This window comes from Pagrus pagrus, assembly GCF_965226575.1.
Source record: "Pagrus pagrus genome assembly, chromosome: 3".
NCBI lineage: Eukaryota > Metazoa > Chordata > Actinopteri > Spariformes > Sparidae > Pagrus > Pagrus pagrus.
In genome coordinates, this window is record NC_140187.1 from 85245 (window position 1) to 103755 (window position 18511).

At 44.9% G+C, this 18511-nt stretch overlaps 3 protein-coding genes across 4 annotated transcripts in view; all 3 read right to left on the reverse strand.

The window, feature by feature from the left end:
• The window catches only part of LOC311254575 (ral GTPase-activating protein subunit beta-like), a 38373-nt gene extending 36033 nt beyond the window's left edge, over nucleotides 1–2340 (reverse strand). The window contains exons 1-4 of the mRNA XM_084348422.1: nucleotides 2334–2340; nucleotides 1668–1842; nucleotides 1155–1357; nucleotides 15–181 (exon numbers count right to left, since the gene is read on the reverse strand). Of these exons, the coding sequence (XP_084204548.1) occupies nucleotides 15–181; nucleotides 1155–1357; nucleotides 1668–1823 (526 nt within the window). The 5' untranslated portion in view covers nucleotides 1824–1842; nucleotides 2334–2340. The remainder of the gene's footprint in view (nucleotides 1–14; nucleotides 182–1154; nucleotides 1358–1667; nucleotides 1843–2333) is intronic.
• Nucleotides 2341–3152: 812 nt separating this feature from the next.
• On the reverse strand, nucleotides 3153–10446 carry ctsa (cathepsin A; the record flags this gene model as incomplete). Of its 2 annotated transcripts, XM_084348424.1 has the most annotated exons (14): nucleotides 3153–3528; nucleotides 3825–3926; nucleotides 5591–5680; nucleotides 5874–5949; nucleotides 6058–6206; nucleotides 6287–6365; nucleotides 7699–7790; nucleotides 7962–8138; nucleotides 8238–8393; nucleotides 8469–8555; nucleotides 8670–8720; nucleotides 8816–8927; nucleotides 9207–9370; nucleotides 10339–10446. In XM_084348424.1, 13 exons carry the CDS (start codon nucleotides 9368–9370, stop codon nucleotides 3445–3447), a joined length of 1419 nt encoding a protein of 472 aa, XP_084204550.1. In that variant the 3' UTR covers nucleotides 3153–3444. The 2 variants fall into 2 exon arrangements, with proteins under 2 accessions (XP_084204550.1, XP_084204549.1); XM_084348423.1 differs by lacking the exon at nucleotides 10339–10446 and having other exon boundaries at nucleotides 9207–9394.
• Nucleotides 10447–12304: 1858 nt separating this feature from the next.
• snrpb (small nuclear ribonucleoprotein polypeptides B and B1) lies at nucleotides 12305–18450 on the reverse strand. The gene is made up of 7 exons (XM_084350012.1): nucleotides 18314–18450; nucleotides 16182–16333; nucleotides 15930–16041; nucleotides 14771–14923; nucleotides 14553–14682; nucleotides 12719–12844; nucleotides 12305–12458 (listed from the first exon to the last, which is right to left on the reverse strand). The coding sequence occupies exons 1-7, from the start codon at nucleotides 18314–18316 to the stop codon at nucleotides 12418–12420; spliced, it is 717 nt and encodes a 238-aa protein (XP_084206138.1). The 5' UTR covers nucleotides 18317–18450; the 3' UTR covers nucleotides 12305–12417.
• Nucleotides 18451–18511: the final 61 nt, after the last annotated feature.

An 18511-nucleotide genomic window follows, 5' to 3' on the forward strand; every position in this document is an offset into this window, starting at 1 on the left:
GGTTACCGGCTCACCTGTAGTGGTGGGTGGAGCCAGCATTGTGTGGTTGATGCGGAGCAGGAAGTGCAGCAGAGTCTCCCAGGTGTCTCTGCTCATCACAGCGCTGTCTCTGGCCAATGTCTCAACTGCACACAACACCTGCTGACAAAGAGACAGGTAGACCGGACTCACCTGGTCTGACCTGGGGGGGGAGAAAAAAGCCTGAAAACTAAAGCTGATTGTGTCTTACCTAACTCTAACCCTAACCGTAACCCAGCAGCTCAGCTAAGCTCGTGCTTGTTAGCTACAGCAGATGTCTGTTTGTTTACATTAACAAACACGCTGACATTAAAAGTAAAATTCTGGCTTTTATTTTGAAGGCCACTGTGACATCCAATCTTTTCCAGCCTCTGTCCAGGTGTGTCTGGCTGTGTCCCAATTCAGGGTCTGCATCCTTCGAAGGGCGCATTTGAAGGCCAATTACGTCACAACGCTGCACGAAGGCTGTCCCAATTGGAAGGCTCCTTCAAATGCAGCCCACAAATGCAGCCTGCCCTTCCCTCTTTTTGGAGGACGCACCGCAACTATCCTTCTCCCATATCCCAAGATCCTTTGCGTACCGCTGCTCAGTCCCGAAACAGAAGAGGAAGCAAGAGAAAATGGCGACTTCAAGTGGTGCAGACATGACATTCAAATTTAAGTAATGGGTTTATACTCGGTTTTTACTCATCCAACGCCAGATATGTTAAACTTCAAGGGACTATAAAACCTCCAGATGTTAACTTTCAGTTAAAATACGTGATGCTGGTGATGCTATGGTAAATATAGTTGTTATTCACCAATGGGTTAATGTTTATTTTGTAATGTTGATAATTCAATTTAGATTTGACACATTTTGTCGTTAGTTTTTGTACACACACAAATAAATGTACACGTTTGATAGATTTGAACCAGAACAGACTTTAATGCATCTCCTCACTCACAATCGTGACGTAAGGGTAAGGGGCGGGAACATCTGGTGACCAACCAGGAAATACTCCGAAGGCTAGACCGTCCCATTTAACAACGGTGGACGCGGTCTTCAAGGTCTCTCCGAAGGACCTGGCCCTCGTGGGCCGCAAAGGCCGCATCCTCGAAGGATGCAGACCCTGAATTGAGACACAGGCATAGTCTACCTGGGCATGAAAAGGGTGAACAGGTGTCTGAGGATCTGCTGGACGTACAGGTCGGGCTCTCTGCTGATTGGTGGAGGAATGGAGTCTCTGGGGGAAACCAGGGCCATCAACCAATCAGTGTAGACGTCCACACATAGTTTGACAGTGTCTCCATCCAATGGGAGAGTCAAGCCGTAACACAACACCTCCATCGTCCACTTCACCTGAGAACACACAGGGATGTTATGTTAACCAATCACAGTGTGTGGCTGCTGTGATGTCACCTTCAGTTCGTGTTCGTCCTCATGAAGGTCACAGTGTCCAACCTGACAGGTATCTCTGTTATTTTGTCCACCCTCACTGATATAACTGAGAGTTCATTCAGTGAACACAGTCAATGATTTAAAACTCAAACACTGACTGATTACACATCAACACCTGGAAGTTTCCATACAGGCACACACTCACACTCACACTCACACACACACACAAACACACACACACACACACACACACTCACTCACGCACACACACCTGTCTGTCTGTGTGAAGCAGGCTGCAGGTGTCGGGGTTTCCCAGGGCAGCTCCCAGGGGCTTCACCACAGCCACAACAACATCTTTGCCCACTGAGGGTGGGAAGCAACTGAGCACGCTCACATGGCCCCGCCCACTGGACAGTGATTGGTCCATGGCCCGCCAATCACTGTAACTGTTGTCCACAGACAATAAAGAACTTTATGATGTCAAATATATCTTTCTTAAAATACGTTAATGAAAACTAAATGTGATCGAAGTGTAATTATCAGAACAACGTATTCCCACTGATGCTGCTGGACTCTTATTTACATGTAAATACTTTAACTGTCTGTTGAGCAGCCGTCACATCAATGTACTGCAACAATACTGCAGGTCAGACAGGCTGATGCTGACGTAATCCTTAATGTCTGAACAGAAATGAAAATAAGTTTTAACTTCACTTTCTAAAAGTTCACTTTCATTTTTAATACTTTTACAACATTAAACATTATTGACGACCATTTTTGGATTTAAGTTAATATGAGAGAAAAACAGTGGAGAGATTTATGGTTGGAGTTTTCTTCAGTCTGTAACTGTTCACAAACTGGTTTAAACCAACTGAAGTGAATGTGTCTCTGACATTCACACTGATTTAATGTCTCAAAATGAAGAGAAGTGTCTTACCTGCACAGGTGAGTCCAGGTGAGCTCTGCAGGGGAACTAACACACACACAGTCTCTCTGAAAGTCAAAACTCTGAACTTGAACTCACCTCCTGCTGCTGCCTTCAGGGTCTACTCTGAAACTTCAGGTCTCACTTCAATGAGCTCTTCTCCCTGGGCTGTGACTGTCAGGCTGTTAGGATCTAACGTGTCAGACTGAAGGATCGCGGCATGTTGGCTCGTGAAAGGAAAAAAAACAAAACATGTTTCTACACTTGAATCAGTTTTTATTTGATGAGTTTGTTTTCTCACATGAATCTTATGTTTCTGTTGTATTTACGTGTTTGAATGAATTTATTGTAAGTCGATTTAGATAAGAGTTCGCTTAATAAACGTAATGTTTCCCTCACATCATCTTGATGTATCTAAATAATTCACACTGAAATATCTGTATATATTCTGGAGCCAGAATGATCAGGGTCCCTTAAAGGAGCAGTTCACCACAGTAAATATGACCCTTGCAACAAACGTCTGTCTCTAAAGCAGAAAAACGTATTTTTTTAAAATACGAGGGTGCAGGCTAAGTAGAAGAAGTTTTACATTATTCATCTGTATAAACTAAGAGAGATACAAAGCTGGAAGAAAATCAGCAAAGTCCAAACTGCTGGACTTCCTGTAGAGTTACTGTGCTCAGAAAAACAATCAGATCCTCCATATTCACCTCAATGACAACAGAAAATAATCACCAGATTAATTATCGATTAATCAATGATGACACAATCGTTAGCTTCAGCTCTCGCTGCAGTAAGTCTGTTCTGTCGGATCAAAATGAAAAAGTCGAGTTGAAGATCAAACTTTATTTAAAATCAGCTTCACATTAAGAAAAAACAGTACAGACTGACGGCAGTGCTAATTTTCATGACAACCACATGTTGACCAGTAGAGTGAGTCAACCAGGAGAAGTGCTGTGATTGGCTGAGGTTCATTTAATTTCCTGCAACAATAATCTTGTTGCCAGGCAACAGAGTAGAGCTGTATTGATAGGCTGGCAGTGAGAAAAAAAAAAAAATCAGATCAAATTAAAATACGGAAGCCTGAAGGTGAGTCAGGTGACCCCGGGCAGAGAGTCAGGTGTCAGTATGGTTGTCTCTTGATGAATCTGGAGAACATGGCGAAGGCAGCGATTGGTTTGTCAGATGGAACCATGTGACCAGAACCCTGCAGGAGGACAGAGGTCACAGGTCAGCAGCAGAGTTAAAACCTGCCCTGCGTTTCAGTACCCACACTACCACACTAAATACTTTGACAGTTCTGACCCACAGTCCTCTGCTCAGTGGAACATGCGTCACATTGTACGTACTGAAAGAAAAAGTATGTGAGTCGGAACACACCCCTGATGATACAAACTATACAGACAGGTGAACAGCAGCAGAGCCCCTCACCCAAAACACACAAAGATGACATCACAGGGTCACTAAGGGTCAGCTGATAATGATGATGATGAAGATGTTTACCTTGACAGTGAGGAAGGCGATGTTGTCGAACTCTTTGACGAAGCCGCCCACCTGCCGACCGTCGTCATCATCATAGAGCCACGGACGCCTCTGAACCTCCACCTGAGAGACACAGAGGTTAATACACCTGGTTTCAAAACTTGTAATGTGGATCAGGATGATCCAAGTATTTCAAAACACTGGCAGATTGGATCACAGTGATCCCAATCTGACCGGATAGGGATTTCCAAATCTGGACTCCACCCCCCCCGGAACCGAACAGGAAATAAAGACATGGCAGACCATTTCAGGAGATGAGCAAGAAGTTGCACGACTTTCACGTCCAGATGTAATATTACTGTTGTACAACACGTAGCATGTGTAATACTGAACGACCAAGATGTCACGCGAGCCAGCTACCTGAATTATCACCTACTTCAAACAAGGGTGTAGCATCCGCTTATTTAGCTTCAGTCAAACTAACACAAGCTAACTGGGCCTTGTTGACTTCTGTGTTGAGCAGCTACAGGGCTAGCGAGCTAGCTGACCTTTAAAAAGGAATTACTCATACACTGACTCTTGAAACCAACATGTTGACGACATTTAAACCTATAACCCGAATCTGGGTGTAATCCTCGACGAAGGACTTTCCTGCACCCCCAACATCACCGCGGTGGCCCGATCCTGCAGATTAGCCCTCTACAACATCCGCAGGATCCGGATGAGGATCTGATGAGGGCTTGAATATTGTTTCTATCTTTTCTACTTTATCAACAGAGATATGTTGTGGTTTCTTTCTTGTGACAAATGTACTTATTGTAAGTCGCTTTGGACAAAACTGTCTGCTAAATGCCCTAAATGTATATGTAAATAACCCTACAGCACTGAAGCTAATTTCAGCTAGCTAGCTACCTAATGCTATTGTGCCAGAAGTAGGCTACATGTGTGCAGACTGCAGCAACACGTTGGAAACATTATGTTATATATTTTGTAGAGGGATCCTCCGCTGTGGCTCTTCATGAAGTTTCTCCTCACTCCTATCTATTGTCTGAGGACGGAGGCCTTCACTCACTGTACAATAGCTCAGTCTGTAGGGACTTGGCTTGGGGACTCAAAGGTGGCCAGTTCAAGTCCCACTCGGACCAAAAAAAGCATGATGTGGACTAGTAGTGGAGAATGCTAGTTCACATCCTGGGCATTGCTGAAGTGCCCTTGAGCAAGGCACCGACCCCTAACACTGCTCGTTGGGCGCCATGCATGTGGCAGCCCCTTCACTCATCTCCTCTATAACTTGTGTGTGTGTGCCTGTGTGTAATGTGAATCCCCTTGCGGGATTACAATAGTACAATTATTAAAAAGCCCGCTAAGGTAATGTGATTGTAGTTTGGGGCTGAATAAATACAATTTATTTGGTTTATGAATACTGCAGTTCCTTCAGAGGTGCAGTAGATTGGGGGCCAAGTTACAGTCGGCTACAGTGTTGTGGTGATCAAACTTTTTTATACATAAAATCAATTTCATATCTGTGGCTACTGTGAGTTACTAAAATAATCTAACCTCCTTCTCTTACTGTCTACTTCCAGAGTACAGTCACTCCCCAGTCAGCAACGCTACAGAACACAAACCAGCACTGGTAAACCAGACGCCTACAGCGAGGTGACTTACACCGACATACAGCTCCTCCTAACCCTAAGAACAGCCGACGCCCCGCCCGAAAGACCAGCAGACGCCAAGACTCTGCCGCCGCTGGATGCACTTACTGATGAATGACTTGGATATGAAGGTACCTGCTGATGCAGAGACTCGACGAACCACTCGTCCCCCATGAAGTTACAGGCCATGTCCACGTCCCCGTTGTACACCAGTACCCGGTACTTCTGCAGAAAGAACAAAACCTTAAATAAGGACACGCCTCACACACCTGGAACAACAACAAGCCACGGCCACCTGAACACCACAGCCAATCAGTGGTCAGACATGTTCTTTACGGTGAACTGAGCTTTCGGCAAGTTTGTGATTTTTGATTACTGATAAAAACTATTAAAAAGGAGAACAGGCGTTTTCACCGACCAGAGCAGTAAGCAGCTTCAGGTACTGTTTTCCGACGTCCAGGTAGAGACGACCGTAGTTCAGATTCACCTCAGCGCTGCAATACAAAGCACAGGTCACAGGTGAGTACAAGTGCGTTAGCTGCATATGACCCAGTCCGGGGCCCTAGCTCAGACCTTTGTGTAGGCATGTACAGCTGTGTTACCTGCAGATGACCCAGTCCAGGGCCTTGGGGCTGATGTGTAGTGCGGCTCGGACGTATGGGTTGTTCAGGTAGAGGGAGGAGGGAGTGGAGTTAGTGCAGGGGGGGTCCAGTCGGACGGACAGGTGAAGAGATGTCAGACCTCGTAATTTCTACACACAGTCAGAGCAGAACCTGTTTTTTTATACATCTGCCAGGTGAGTCTAAAGACATCAGGTGATGTCATACACACCTGGTTCCACAGCTGAGTCCACTGATGGTTGACGAAAGAGTTCCCCAGATCCCTGATCACCAGCTCACCTTGTTCAACACTGACAATGAGCAGTCAACGACAGGAAGTCACAGGCAGTCAACGACAGGAAGTATAAACTACATCACCGCCTGTATTATAATAAACTACATCACCACCTGCATTATAATAAACTACATGACCGCCTGCATTATTATAAACTACATCACCACCTGTACTATAATAAACTACATCACCACCTGTATTACAATAAACTACATCACCACCTGTATTACAATAAACTACATCACCACCTGTACTATAATAAACTACATCACCACCTGTACTATAATAAACTACATCACCACCTGTATTATAATAAACTACATCACCACCTGTATTACAATAAACTACATCACCACCTGTATTATAATAAACTACATCACCACCTGTATTACAATAAACTACATCACCACCTGTATTACAATAAACTACATCACCACCTGTACTATAATAAACTACATCACCACCTGTACTATAATAAACTACATCACCACCTGTATTATAATAAACTACATCACCACCTGTATTACAATAAACTACATCACCGCCTGCATTATAATAAACTACATCACCACCTGTATTATAATAAACTACATCACCGCCTGTATTATAATAAGCTACATCACCGCCTGCATTATAATAAGCTACATCACCGCCTGCACTACAATAAGCTACATCACCGCCTGCATTATAATAAGCTACATCACCGCCTGCATTTTATTAACTACATCACCATGTGTATTATAATAAACTACATCACCATCTGTATTATAATAAACTACATCACCGCCTGCATTATAATAAACTACATCACCATGTGTATTATAATAAACTACATCACCGTGTGTATTACAATAAACTACATCACTATGTGTATTATAATAAACTACATCACCGCCTGCATTATAATAAACTACATCACCATGTGTATTATAATAAACTACATCACCGTGTGTATTATAATAAACTACATCACCATGTGTATTATAATAAACTACATCACCGCCTGCATTATAATAAACTACATCACCATGTGTATTATAATAAGCTACATCACCATGTGTATTATAATAAACTACATCACCATGTGTATTATAATAAACTACATCACCATGTGTATTATAATAAACTACATCACCATCTGTATTATAATAAACTACATCACCATGTGTATTATTAATTAATTAATCAATTATTAATTATTAATCTGTCTCATCAAATATTCTGTCCTTCACATCTTTGACGTCAGGACATTTTGACACTGACAATCAGTATTGGACTTAAACAAAAGGATGACTCTGGTCACTACAGTAAAACTGTTACTCAGTCAGAGGTCAAAGTTAACAGGTTACCTGACTCTCTGGCGGACTCCACCTGGACAGGGTGCGTACAGATTGTACATGTTCAGTCCTGAACTGTAGACAATGTCCTGAACCTCGGACAGCTGCAGAAGAAACAACACGCTTGAGACAAACTGGTTTACCTGGATTTAATCCTCAAACCAGTTCAGGCTGAACTGGTCTAATTTAGATAGCGAGATTAACCAGTTCAAACACAAAGACCTGGTTTCATCAGTCAGACCAGTTCAGACCGGAGGAAACCAGTTCAAACTCACACTGGTGGTGCAGTTGTGGTTCTGGTTGTTGTAGAAGTTGCACTTCCCGCTGCTGCAGCAGAATGTCTGCAGCTCGCTCCACAGTCGACTTCCCAGCAGGCCGTGGTAGTAGGCAAAGAACACCAGAGAGTTATCGTTCAGCTCGTAACTCGACATCCCGTTTCCCACTGCAATGCCCTGCATGACAGGTAAGGAGGCAACACTAGCATGACAATGTGGCTAATGTTAGCATCCCTCAAGCTAACAGATATCGGACAGCGCAGTATTGTTGTGTACCTGCAGGTTGAGGCTGGCGTCCTCCATCACCCTCTCGGCGAGTGTCGGGATGTAGATTCCTCCGTAACTTTCTCCGGTGAGGAAAAGTTCATTCTTGCTGAACTCTGGAAACAGACGGAAGAACTCCTTCAGAGCCAGGTAGTTGTTCATCGACACCTGAGAAGAAAAACAAACACTGTAACACCTGACAGTAAGAACACCTGTGAGCCAATCAGGAGCTGAGTCACTGACCTCTGTGTCATTAGTGACGTATTTCCGATCGTCGGAGTACGAGAAGCCGACTCCAGCCGGAGACTCCAGGTACAACATGTTGGCAATCTGCTCAGAGATAGTGAACCAATCAGCTGTCAGGATGTAAACCCACATTAATCCTGTGACCAAACCGCGGCATGGCGGCATGCAGGCGGTTCATATTGGGAATAGTTAACTGACCTTGTTCCAGGAGTACGGGTTGTACTGCAGCGTCACTCCGTCATCCTGGATCTGAGATGACAGGTCAGAGGTCAGAGGTCACCAGGTATCGCTGTGACATCACACTGACTTAGGAGAGAGTGGGTCAGGTGGGCGGAGTTACCTACCAGGAAGGGTCCATGTTCAGTCAGGAGTCCGTCCAGAGAGCTACAGCCGGGGCCGCCATTCAACCACAACACCAGCGGGTCAGAGGACGGGTTCTGCTGGGACTCCACCAACCTGAACAACAACAACAACAACAACAGGTTCAAGTGACGTAACGACAGGTGATGGACAGCCTTCCAGGTGGGCGTACAGGTGACGTACAGAGGCTCAGGTGGACGTACCAACACTGGACATAAAGGGGGTGTACCGGCACTCAGGTGACGTTAAGTCAGGTGACGACGAGTGTTCACAGATAACACACCTGAGTTTGTTCAGAATTCAGGTGAGGAGACAAATTCAACAGGTGTAACGATGCAACGATGCAGATGTGTCAGGTGTGTCTCAGGTACTGACCAGTAGTGCAGGTGTTTTCCATCAGCCACACTCAGGTATCCAGAGTAATGTCTGAAGCTCGGCTGTTTCTGCAGACCAGGCAGGTAAGTCACCTCGTCTGCAGCTGGAGCCGCATCACCACCCAGTGGAAAGGACAGGAAGTAACACAACACCGCCACCAGCATCTGAAACACAACAGGAAGTGACATCACCAGCACAACATCCACAGACCTTGTTGTGAACAGGTTAATGTGGGAACTATTCGACCGCGCAGAAGGAAGCAAGTATCTGGTCCTTGACGAGAGGCTCATGCTCGGGATGTAAACATTAATGACGTCATGCTCGACTCAGCTGTAATATTAGCTAACTTAGTTGGCTTTGTTAGCTAGCCTCTGGTCCGTGAGAAGTTCCAGCTTCCTTCTGCACAGTGATATGGTGAGTATGTGAGTTGGGCAGAGAGAAAATAGTTCCTCCATGAAGCTGCTCACAGTGACACCTGGCCCCATGATATTAGAGGAATAACAGACAGCAGGAGGCGCTACAGAACCCAGGTCAAAAACATGTAATATCTTAGTAAAAGAAATAATATGGTTATTTTCTGTGAGACGAATTCAACACTAGAATCTAACAGTTTATAATCTGTCCAAGCCATCACTCCTTAAAGCACCGCTTTCACCCAGTGATGAATAAAGTTTAAATGTGGTATTTTTGAATGGAGTTTGGTGGACAACAAGGAACAGAGGAGTCCTCCGTGTGGTTGGGGTTTTCCCCGCTCTATCACAGCAGGGGGCGCTACAGGACTTTACACTAAATGTTTGATATATTGAGGAAGTGAAGTCGATTTTCTGTGAGCCGAACTGATCACAACAGAACACGACAGAACACGACGAGCCTGAACACATGATGTCGAACCGGAAGTAACTCTTGTGGCTGATTTTCTTTGTGAATGCGCGGAGAGAAGAAGAGTCCGTTTACTGAAACAGTTTCTGAAACAACACGGTTTAAACACACAGCTCAGCTTCTGTTCACCACTTTATAAACCGGAAACACGTTAAGCTAACTGCTAACACAGAAACAACAACTACACTGTCACTGAAAAACACTAAAAATCAAACGGAGTTTTGAATGAAGATTCTGTCAGAAACAAACTCACCTCGTCTGTCGCACCTGGTCTCTCCTTCAGCAGGTAAAGTTAATGTGACTGCAGCTGCAGACAATCATCAGCCACAGGAGGTCACATGACAGCGGCCGGTCACATGACCCCCCTCCCATCCATTCCATCAACGAATCATCTGACAGGAGGAGGAAGTGAAACTGAGACCCATCTTTAACAGACCAGTTAGAAGAGTTCTTCTTTATAAATCTATGAGAGCAGACAACACATCGATCGATCGATCGATCGATCAATCGATCAATCAATCATCATAATAAATCTCAATGAAACAACAGGCAGGTGAACGGCTCAGTATCACAGATGATTGAATCTGAATCAGTAATCAATAAGTTACTGATGCTTCAGTCAGATCAGTTTCAGCAATGATCAGAAATAAAACTGATTCATGTCAGAGGTCAGGTCAGAGGTCGTGGAGCTGACGTCTTAACACATTTGTCTTTGTAGGGTTAGATATCCTATATATACCACGGGATCTGGTCTATTCAACATTTAATGGATGACGGAGACAATATATTTAATTTTACAGGATTCAGAAATAAGTACAACTTAAAAGAAAAGAATATAATGATGTAGTTAATGCCACAAGCTCTTATAGCTACAATCAAAGGATATTTACTTGATGAGTCGACAGTACCTCGACTGGACCCTTTATTTATTCAACACTGTCTTTTCTCAGAGGACAAATGAAGCAAAAACAAGTTTCTGAGTTTCTCTCTCTAAAGAATGTTTCCCCCTTAGAAAGATCATTTATGTTGAAAAGATACTCTACTGATGCTTCTACCTCCAAGACAATTAGATGCAACTATATGAAATATAGTTATATATATTCTCTGTTCCACCTGAAGCTGAAGGTCACTTTATCCACCCTGCAGAGAACTGATGCACCTTCAGTTTAATGTTGATTTAAATGAATGATTGAAACTCAGGAACATCTTTTCTTTTCTTGTAATGTTTCTGATTTGTTTTGGAAAAAGTTTCATCAATGGATCTCAGAACACAGTCTGTCTCTGTCAGCTTTAACCTATAATAATATTAGATTTGGTTTTATTTTGGAGGACTCAAATAAAAATTTCTGTTAATCAATCTTATAATACTGGCAAAATATTGTATACACAAGTGTAAATTCATGAATGTTACCCCACATTTCCTGTTTTTTTTTAAGAGCTTTTTATATTTTTTGACTCCTTGAAAGATATTAAATCTAAAAAGACAGTGTCTGTATGAGCATGTGTCAGCCTCTTAACCCAGGAAATTATAATTGATTTTTTCCTTTTACCCTTCCTATGGCTTTCCAGGTTTTGTTTGTTTTTTCTTTTGTTATATTGTACTTAATTGTTTTCACTCTGTCACAAAGTGAATTTGTGCTGGAAATTATTCTGCTTCTAAGATTTGTCTTCAATAATAACGTTTATTAAAAATAAAAAGATCAGCCTGATAATGGGGGATGTGCATGTGTGCGTGCACACGGTGACTGCTGCCTTTGATGCAGCGTCTTCAAACTGAGTTGACACTGCAGGACGTCGGCCTGTCAGGACACCTGTAGTCAGAAACAGGTGTTCCACCATGTGTATCGATGACAGTCTGACATCTTGTCACTACCTGTCCGATGCCATTTTGAGGTGTGGTGCTCCATTCTGCACCGACAGCTGCTGGGACTTCCTGGAGGTCACCTCAGTGGACACTCGCATGATCAGGTGCCTTTATAGCCGCGGACAGACATCTGTGCTCAGAAACGGCTTCCTCGGCATGCAGCAAGGGGCCCGGGCCGGACTCTAACCCCGGGCCGCTGCAGCGAGGACAAAGCCTCTGTATGTGGGAGGCATGCTCTGCCCCACGTCTGTGAAGATTCAATCTGATAAGGACTTCCTGTGGTTCTGATCAGCTGAGTGATCATCACTCTTTTTAATTCAGGATAAACATGTTACCATGGAAACAGACGCCAGGCTGAAGTCAAACCATCCTGAGGAAACTTTATTAAAAAAAAAACACAACTCAAGATTTCTTTAAAAAACAAAAAACAATCTATACAACAGGTGAGGCTGAGGGGGCGGGGCTTCTTCATGGTCGGGGGGGTGGTCTCATCCCGGGAGGAGGCGGTCCTAAAAAAGGAGAACAGGTCACATGTTTTGCAGTGAATGAACTGATGAATCTTTAGTTTTTCTGCCTGATTCATTATGCAGATGAGCAGCTGTAAATCAAAGTGTGTCTTTAATTAATGTTGACTCAGCAGGTGAGTCTGCAGGTGTCCACTGGTTTTAAACTCTAAATGAGTCAGATCAGATTATTTTTGATTTTCAGTCTTCCATTCTGATTGGCTCCTCACGGACTGATCAAAGCCATCTCTATGGTAACAGCTTACCTCTCATGCCGGGGGGCGGGGGCCTCATGCCTGGGGGGGGCATTCCCATCGGAGCTCCTCGACCAGGAGGCATCCCCATTGGAGGACCCATTGGTGGCCGCATGCCAGGGGGCGGGCCCATCATACCTGTAGGGGGAGGAACCAGTTGGAACCAATCAGCACACAGGAGAACGGGACTGTGAGTTAGCTTAGCTGATTAGCTTCGAGCTGTTTTCCTGGCAGCAGTTAAGGAAGGAGGAAGTGATGACGTCACTGAGGCTGTATTCGAAACCGCATACTACCGTACTGCCTACTACATACTGCGTTAGATATACTGTATACTGAATGTGGCATTCAGCATGCTACTTCAGCAGACCAACGCCGTTCACACCGCAGTATGCAGTAGCAAGTTTCCCAGAATGCATTTCGTGGCGACCGGCAGCGGTAGTTGTAAAACAGGCGCAAAGCTGTTTTATTTTCCGCTGTAGCGCTGTTAATATGTCACTTTATTAAGTTTTAATGTGTTTTCATGTAGAAAGTAACCGTTCAGATCCCCAGTGTGCGGTTAGTTTACTCAGATGACGGCTGTTTAGTAATTTGCCTCGATGTTTTCGGAGAAGTGAAGCTCCAGAAGGAGCGGCTCGTCTCAGAGGCAGCAGCCCGTCTCCAGAGGTGTTCGGCCGGCCAACATGCGTCGTCGTCCCGGGGGAGACAGCAGGCCAGTTATCTTAACGCTAGAGGGAAGCTTCATGTCTGTAGTGGACAGTATACAGTACAGCGCTGTCTCGGGAGCTCTGTATGTACAGAAGTCACCAAATATTAATAAAAAAAAGTTTTAATTAATAGAGTACTTTTTTTCATTTCATATGTACAACAGCCTGGATTTCTATTGTACCTACAGCTCTCGTCACAACAGTCAGCAGCCTGTGACTGTACTTATGTTGTGTGAACAAATATAAACGCTGTACTGCTCTGGAGTACGTGACGAGGACATCATGATCCCGGCTCCAGCGCATTGCATTGTGGGAAACAGTAGGCAGAGAAGACTGGTCGGATGCATACTGGAAATATTTTCCGATTCAGTGCGACATCCGGGAACTTTTCTCATACTGCAGATTTTGCTTTTGCTTGCATACTACATTTTGGCCAAATCAGTACGTACTGGCAGTATAGTATGCAGTTACGAATACAGCCTGAGTCTTTGATCAAAGATTCAACAACGTAATGATTGTTCCTTCTTTTTAGGTTCCTTGGCAGCAGGTAGCTACGGAGCCCCAGACATGACATGGTCAAAAAAAAATTAAGTTGTGGCCACAATATAGCTATAACGTGCGCACGAAATACTAATTAATGGTCATGAAATACTAATTTGTGGCCACGAAGTAAGTATAATGTGCGCACAAAATACTAATATTAATATCATTCCTGAACAGCTGGGTAAGCAAATCGAACGCACCTTCTCTAGAAACTGCAATGGCCTACGTGATGTCCTTAAGGTGAGCGTCTTTTCTTATTCTGTTCTAGTCAATATCTTGTTATCCCGCATTTAGCCAGTTATTTAATTAGGCCTATGTTTGATACTTTGGTACAACATGTAGCCCCTCTACTGCCTCTACCTTAGAGAAGGTGCGCTCGATTTGCTTACCCAGCTGTCCAGGAATGATATTAATATTACCAATTAGTATTTTGTGCGCACATTATACTTATTTAGTATTTTGTGGCCATGAATTAGTATTTCGTGTGCACGTTATAGCTATATTGTTGACACAATTTAAATTTTTTTTGACCATGTCATGTCTGGGGCTCCGTAGGTAGCAGCTTGTTGCTATGGTGAAGGTGTCAGCCAGACGCTCACCTGGAGGCGGGGCTCCTCTGCCCATCGGGGGCGGGGCTCCTCGTCCAGGTGGATACTGTGTGGGCGCTCCAGCAATGCTTGCTCCAGCTGCTGCGGCAGCAACCGTCCCTCTGCCCTGTGGCGTCATCACCTGGAAACACACAGGACGCCGTCATCACCTGACACACACACACACACACACCTTTTTGCAGAGCGACTGTGGTGCTTGCCATGGTTACCTGCTGTGAAGGCCCTCCCACCCCTCTGACTGGCCCGGCGAGTCCGGCCGGAGCCTGAGGCATCGGCGCTCCTGCAGGGACGCCACGACCCGCCGCGCGGCCCACACCTGGTCCTCCGGCTACGCCTGCCAACGGGACGCGAGCTATACCCGTCTGGAGGGGGAGACAGAGACAAGTTATTTAAACATCATCAACATTTGGACTGTGGACAAGAGTCAATAAAGTTTTTTGTTTTTTAAGAATTTGTTTTCTGTTCCCTCAAGCTGTGTCACTCTTTCATTGTCCTCTCTCTATAGACCTCCTCCTGGACCATGGGCCCCTGGGAACATCCTGGCCCCTGCTGCCTCACATATTGATGGATCTGGATCACAAACTGGGCTCTGCTGGATCATTGCTCTCCTGTTTTATCTCCTTACATCTGTAATTTTGATGCCTCTTCACTCTGATCTTCTGTTTTACTGTTTATTATCTTGTGTGTCCTCCTCCAGGTCACCGCGGTGGCCAGGAGGTCCTGTGGCTCATGCTCCACCTCGTCCTGCTCAGTCGTCTCCTGAATCCACACGCTTTACATATACATATATAATTAATTGTATCAGATATCCTGTCAAAGCAACTTGTAAACTGTGATTTTGTCATTCTGTTCATGTGACATCTACTTCCTGTCTGTTCCTGCTGGGAGAGGATCCTCTGTGGCTCCTCCTGAGCTTTATAACCTCTTGTTCCCTGTTAAAAGGTTTTTTTTTCAATATGTGAAGTTTTTCCTCTCTTGATTCAAGGCTCTGAGGACAGAGGATGTGGTTCACTGTACAGATTGTAAAGCGCACTGAGGCTACTTCCCTCCTACAGCTCCATCATGGCCGCCGCTCAGAGGCGTCATGACTTCACTCAGACATGTTAGAGAAAACCATTATTTGTATTAGTTTCAGTCTCAGGTGTGCCAGCCTCTCATTGGGCTTCTTCAGGCTGCCTTCTCCATTCTTCGGTCTGTTACTGTTAAAATATGTCACTACAGGAAACAACGAGCTGTGAGACATTGCACACTGACCTGGCGGCTAATGTACGAACTAAAAACAAGCTAGCAGCTTCCTCCAAACTACACAGTCAGTCCTGGTGACATCACCACAGCTCCATCTCCCATTGGCTGCCGGGTTGAACTTACATCTTTAGGAGGTGGGCCCTCCACCGTCATTGAGACCAGGTTCTCCCCCCTCAGAAGAACCAGACCCAGAACCCTCTTCTCCTCCCGCTCCGGCTGCTTCGAGTTCTTCGGCCTGAAGAGTCACACAGACATTGTTAAATACCTGACGCAGTGTTTATCTCAGCAACACAGAAACATGTTAGTGTCAACCGATGGTTATCAGGGGGAGGACCCGGCACGGTCCAGGTCATGCAGGGTGAGCGTTTAACCTACTTGATTTTCCGGAACTCGTCACAATCACATAGGATCAGGTTCATGTGTTTGTCAAAGGCTTTGAAGGTGCCGATGAAGATCCGTCCGTCCTGCAGGATGCACCTCATCCTGAAGTCGATGTGCTGCAGCATCTTGCTGCTCTTCCCCACTGTCTGAAAACCAATCACAGACAGGCATCATCATAATTAGAGAGATTCATGATATTGATGGTTGAGCCGACTGGATGACCGAGAACTATCTGCTTCTCCTGGCTGATACCAACACGCTGAGAAGTTCACTTCATTTATGTGAAAGATGTTCCTGACCCGCAGTTTATTCACAGCTGAGGATGAGGAGGACTCACATGTAGTGAACAGAGATGTTGTGTCTAGTCTACATGTCGTGGATCTACACAGGCCACAGTGATGCTGTGAGTGTGATGACCATCTTCAGACGTGCTGCTCTCTGCTGCTCTGTTCTGTGTTGTTCTGCTCTCTGCTGCTCTGTTCTGTGTTGTTCTGTTCTCTGCTGCTCTGTTCTGTGTTGTTCTGTTGTTCTGCTGCTCTGTTCTGTGTTGTTCTGTTCTCTGCTGCTCTGTTCTGTGTTGTTCTGTTGTTCTGCTGCTCTGTTCTGTGTTGTTCTGCTCTCTGCTGCTCTGTTCTGTGTTGTTCTGTTCTCTGCTGCTCTGTTCTGTGTTGTTCTGTTGTTCTGCTGCTCTGTTCTGTGTTGTTCTGTTCTCTGCTGCTCTGTTCTGTGTTGTTCTGTTGTTCTGCTGCTCTGTTCTGTGTTGTTCTGTTCTCTGCTGCTCTGTTCTGTGTTGTTCTGTTCTCTGCTGCTCTGTTCTGTGTTGTTCTGTTGTTCTGCTGCTCTGTTCTGTGTTGTTCTGCTGCTCTGTTCTGTGTTGTTCTGCTCTCTGCTGCTCTGTTCTGTGTTGTTCTGCTCACTGTTGTTCTGTTCTGTTGTTCTGCTCTCTGCTGCACTGTTCTGTTCTGCTCTCTGCTGCACTGTTCTGTGTTCTGCTGCTCTGTGTTGTTCTGTTCTGTTGTTCTGCTCTCTGCTGCACTGTTCTGTGTTCTGCTGTTCTGTGTTGTTCTGCTCTCTGCTGCTCTGTTCTGTGTTCTGTGTTGTTCTGCTCTCTGCTGCTCTGTTCTGTGTTGTTCTGTTCTGTGTTCTGTGTTGTTCTGTTCTGTGTTCTGCTGTTCTGTTGTTCTGCTCTCTGCTGCTCTGTTCTGCTGCTCTGTTCTGTTCTCTGTGTCGATGCTCCAGAGTTGTTTAACGCAGTCGACTTTATGTAGTTTGAGATTTAATCATCAGCAGCTTTCACACTTTACAATAAATAAAAGCGTTTGTTTTGGTTCTCGGCTGTTGAACTTCGTTTCATCACATTCAGCACCAGTTTAAAATCATTTCGTCTGAAACAGTTTGTTTAAAGTGTTGAGACTTCAGAATTAAACTAATCAGTGAAGCTGCTGGTTAATAAACTGATGTGACGTCACATTAACAAGAAGCTGCAACTAGTTGGAGGTCTTAAATCGGTCAAACTAAGTATTTTTAAGAGTTTGGAGGAGACGGGACTGTCTAATAAAATCATTTAGCTCCTTCTGTAAACTTCCCACCAACACTGATCGTCTGTATCAAGCTGCACTCTGGACGGAGGATTAGCTGCTGCTCACAGACGCCGTTTGTTTGGTAGTTTACTCCCGTTAGCTTGTAGCTTCATTAGCTCAGTTAAGCTCCGTGTAGTAAGACTGGACCCGGCAACATGAACATGGCCGGTGTGAACACACGTTAATCTGGTGAATGTGTGAAAGTTGGGTCATTTGAATCAGGCAGAAACACTTAACTCCTGCTACCAAACTCACCGCACACCTGTGAGCTAACAACGGACTAACACTGCGGCCTGTACCGGTAGATGACCGGCTGTTCTTTCACACACAGAGCCGTTAATAAACGGAACCAGTGAGGGCAGCAGCTACATTCATTATTAATCCGAGTTCTGATTCATTTAACCTCCGAGCTGAACCGCTGACCGACGTTCAGCAGACGTTCATTCAGTCTCCCGCCATTATTCAAAGAAACCCGTGGACTCGGTCAAAGATTCTTGGACCTCCGCGGAGGGAAACCCGTGGACATTCTTCCCGGCCAACACTCACCATGTCTGCGGTTCTGATGGCTCCGATTCCCGCCGGATTCACCGAACAAACCCAAAAAATTGACCCGCGGAGCTCCCGCCAGGCCTTTCTTTATGAGAGATTCACAGGAAATGACGTAGAGTGCCGCAGAAGAACTGTTCCTACCGAAACAACGGAAACACAACCTGTTCCTATCAGGACAAAAAACACGGAAGAGTT

Excerpts from the sequence above, each read along its gene's own strand:
- snrpb (XM_084350012.1), bottom strand. Across the intron at positions 14,924-15,929 it reads AGGGCCCACCTCCTAAAGAT|ACGGGTATAGCTCGCGTCCC; the intron begins GTAAGTTCAACC and ends CTCCCCCTCCAG. Across the intron at positions 12,845-14,552 it reads CAGAGGAGCCCCGCCTCCAG|GTATGATGGGCCCGCCCCCT; the intron begins GTGAGCGTCTGG and ends CTCCCCCTACAG.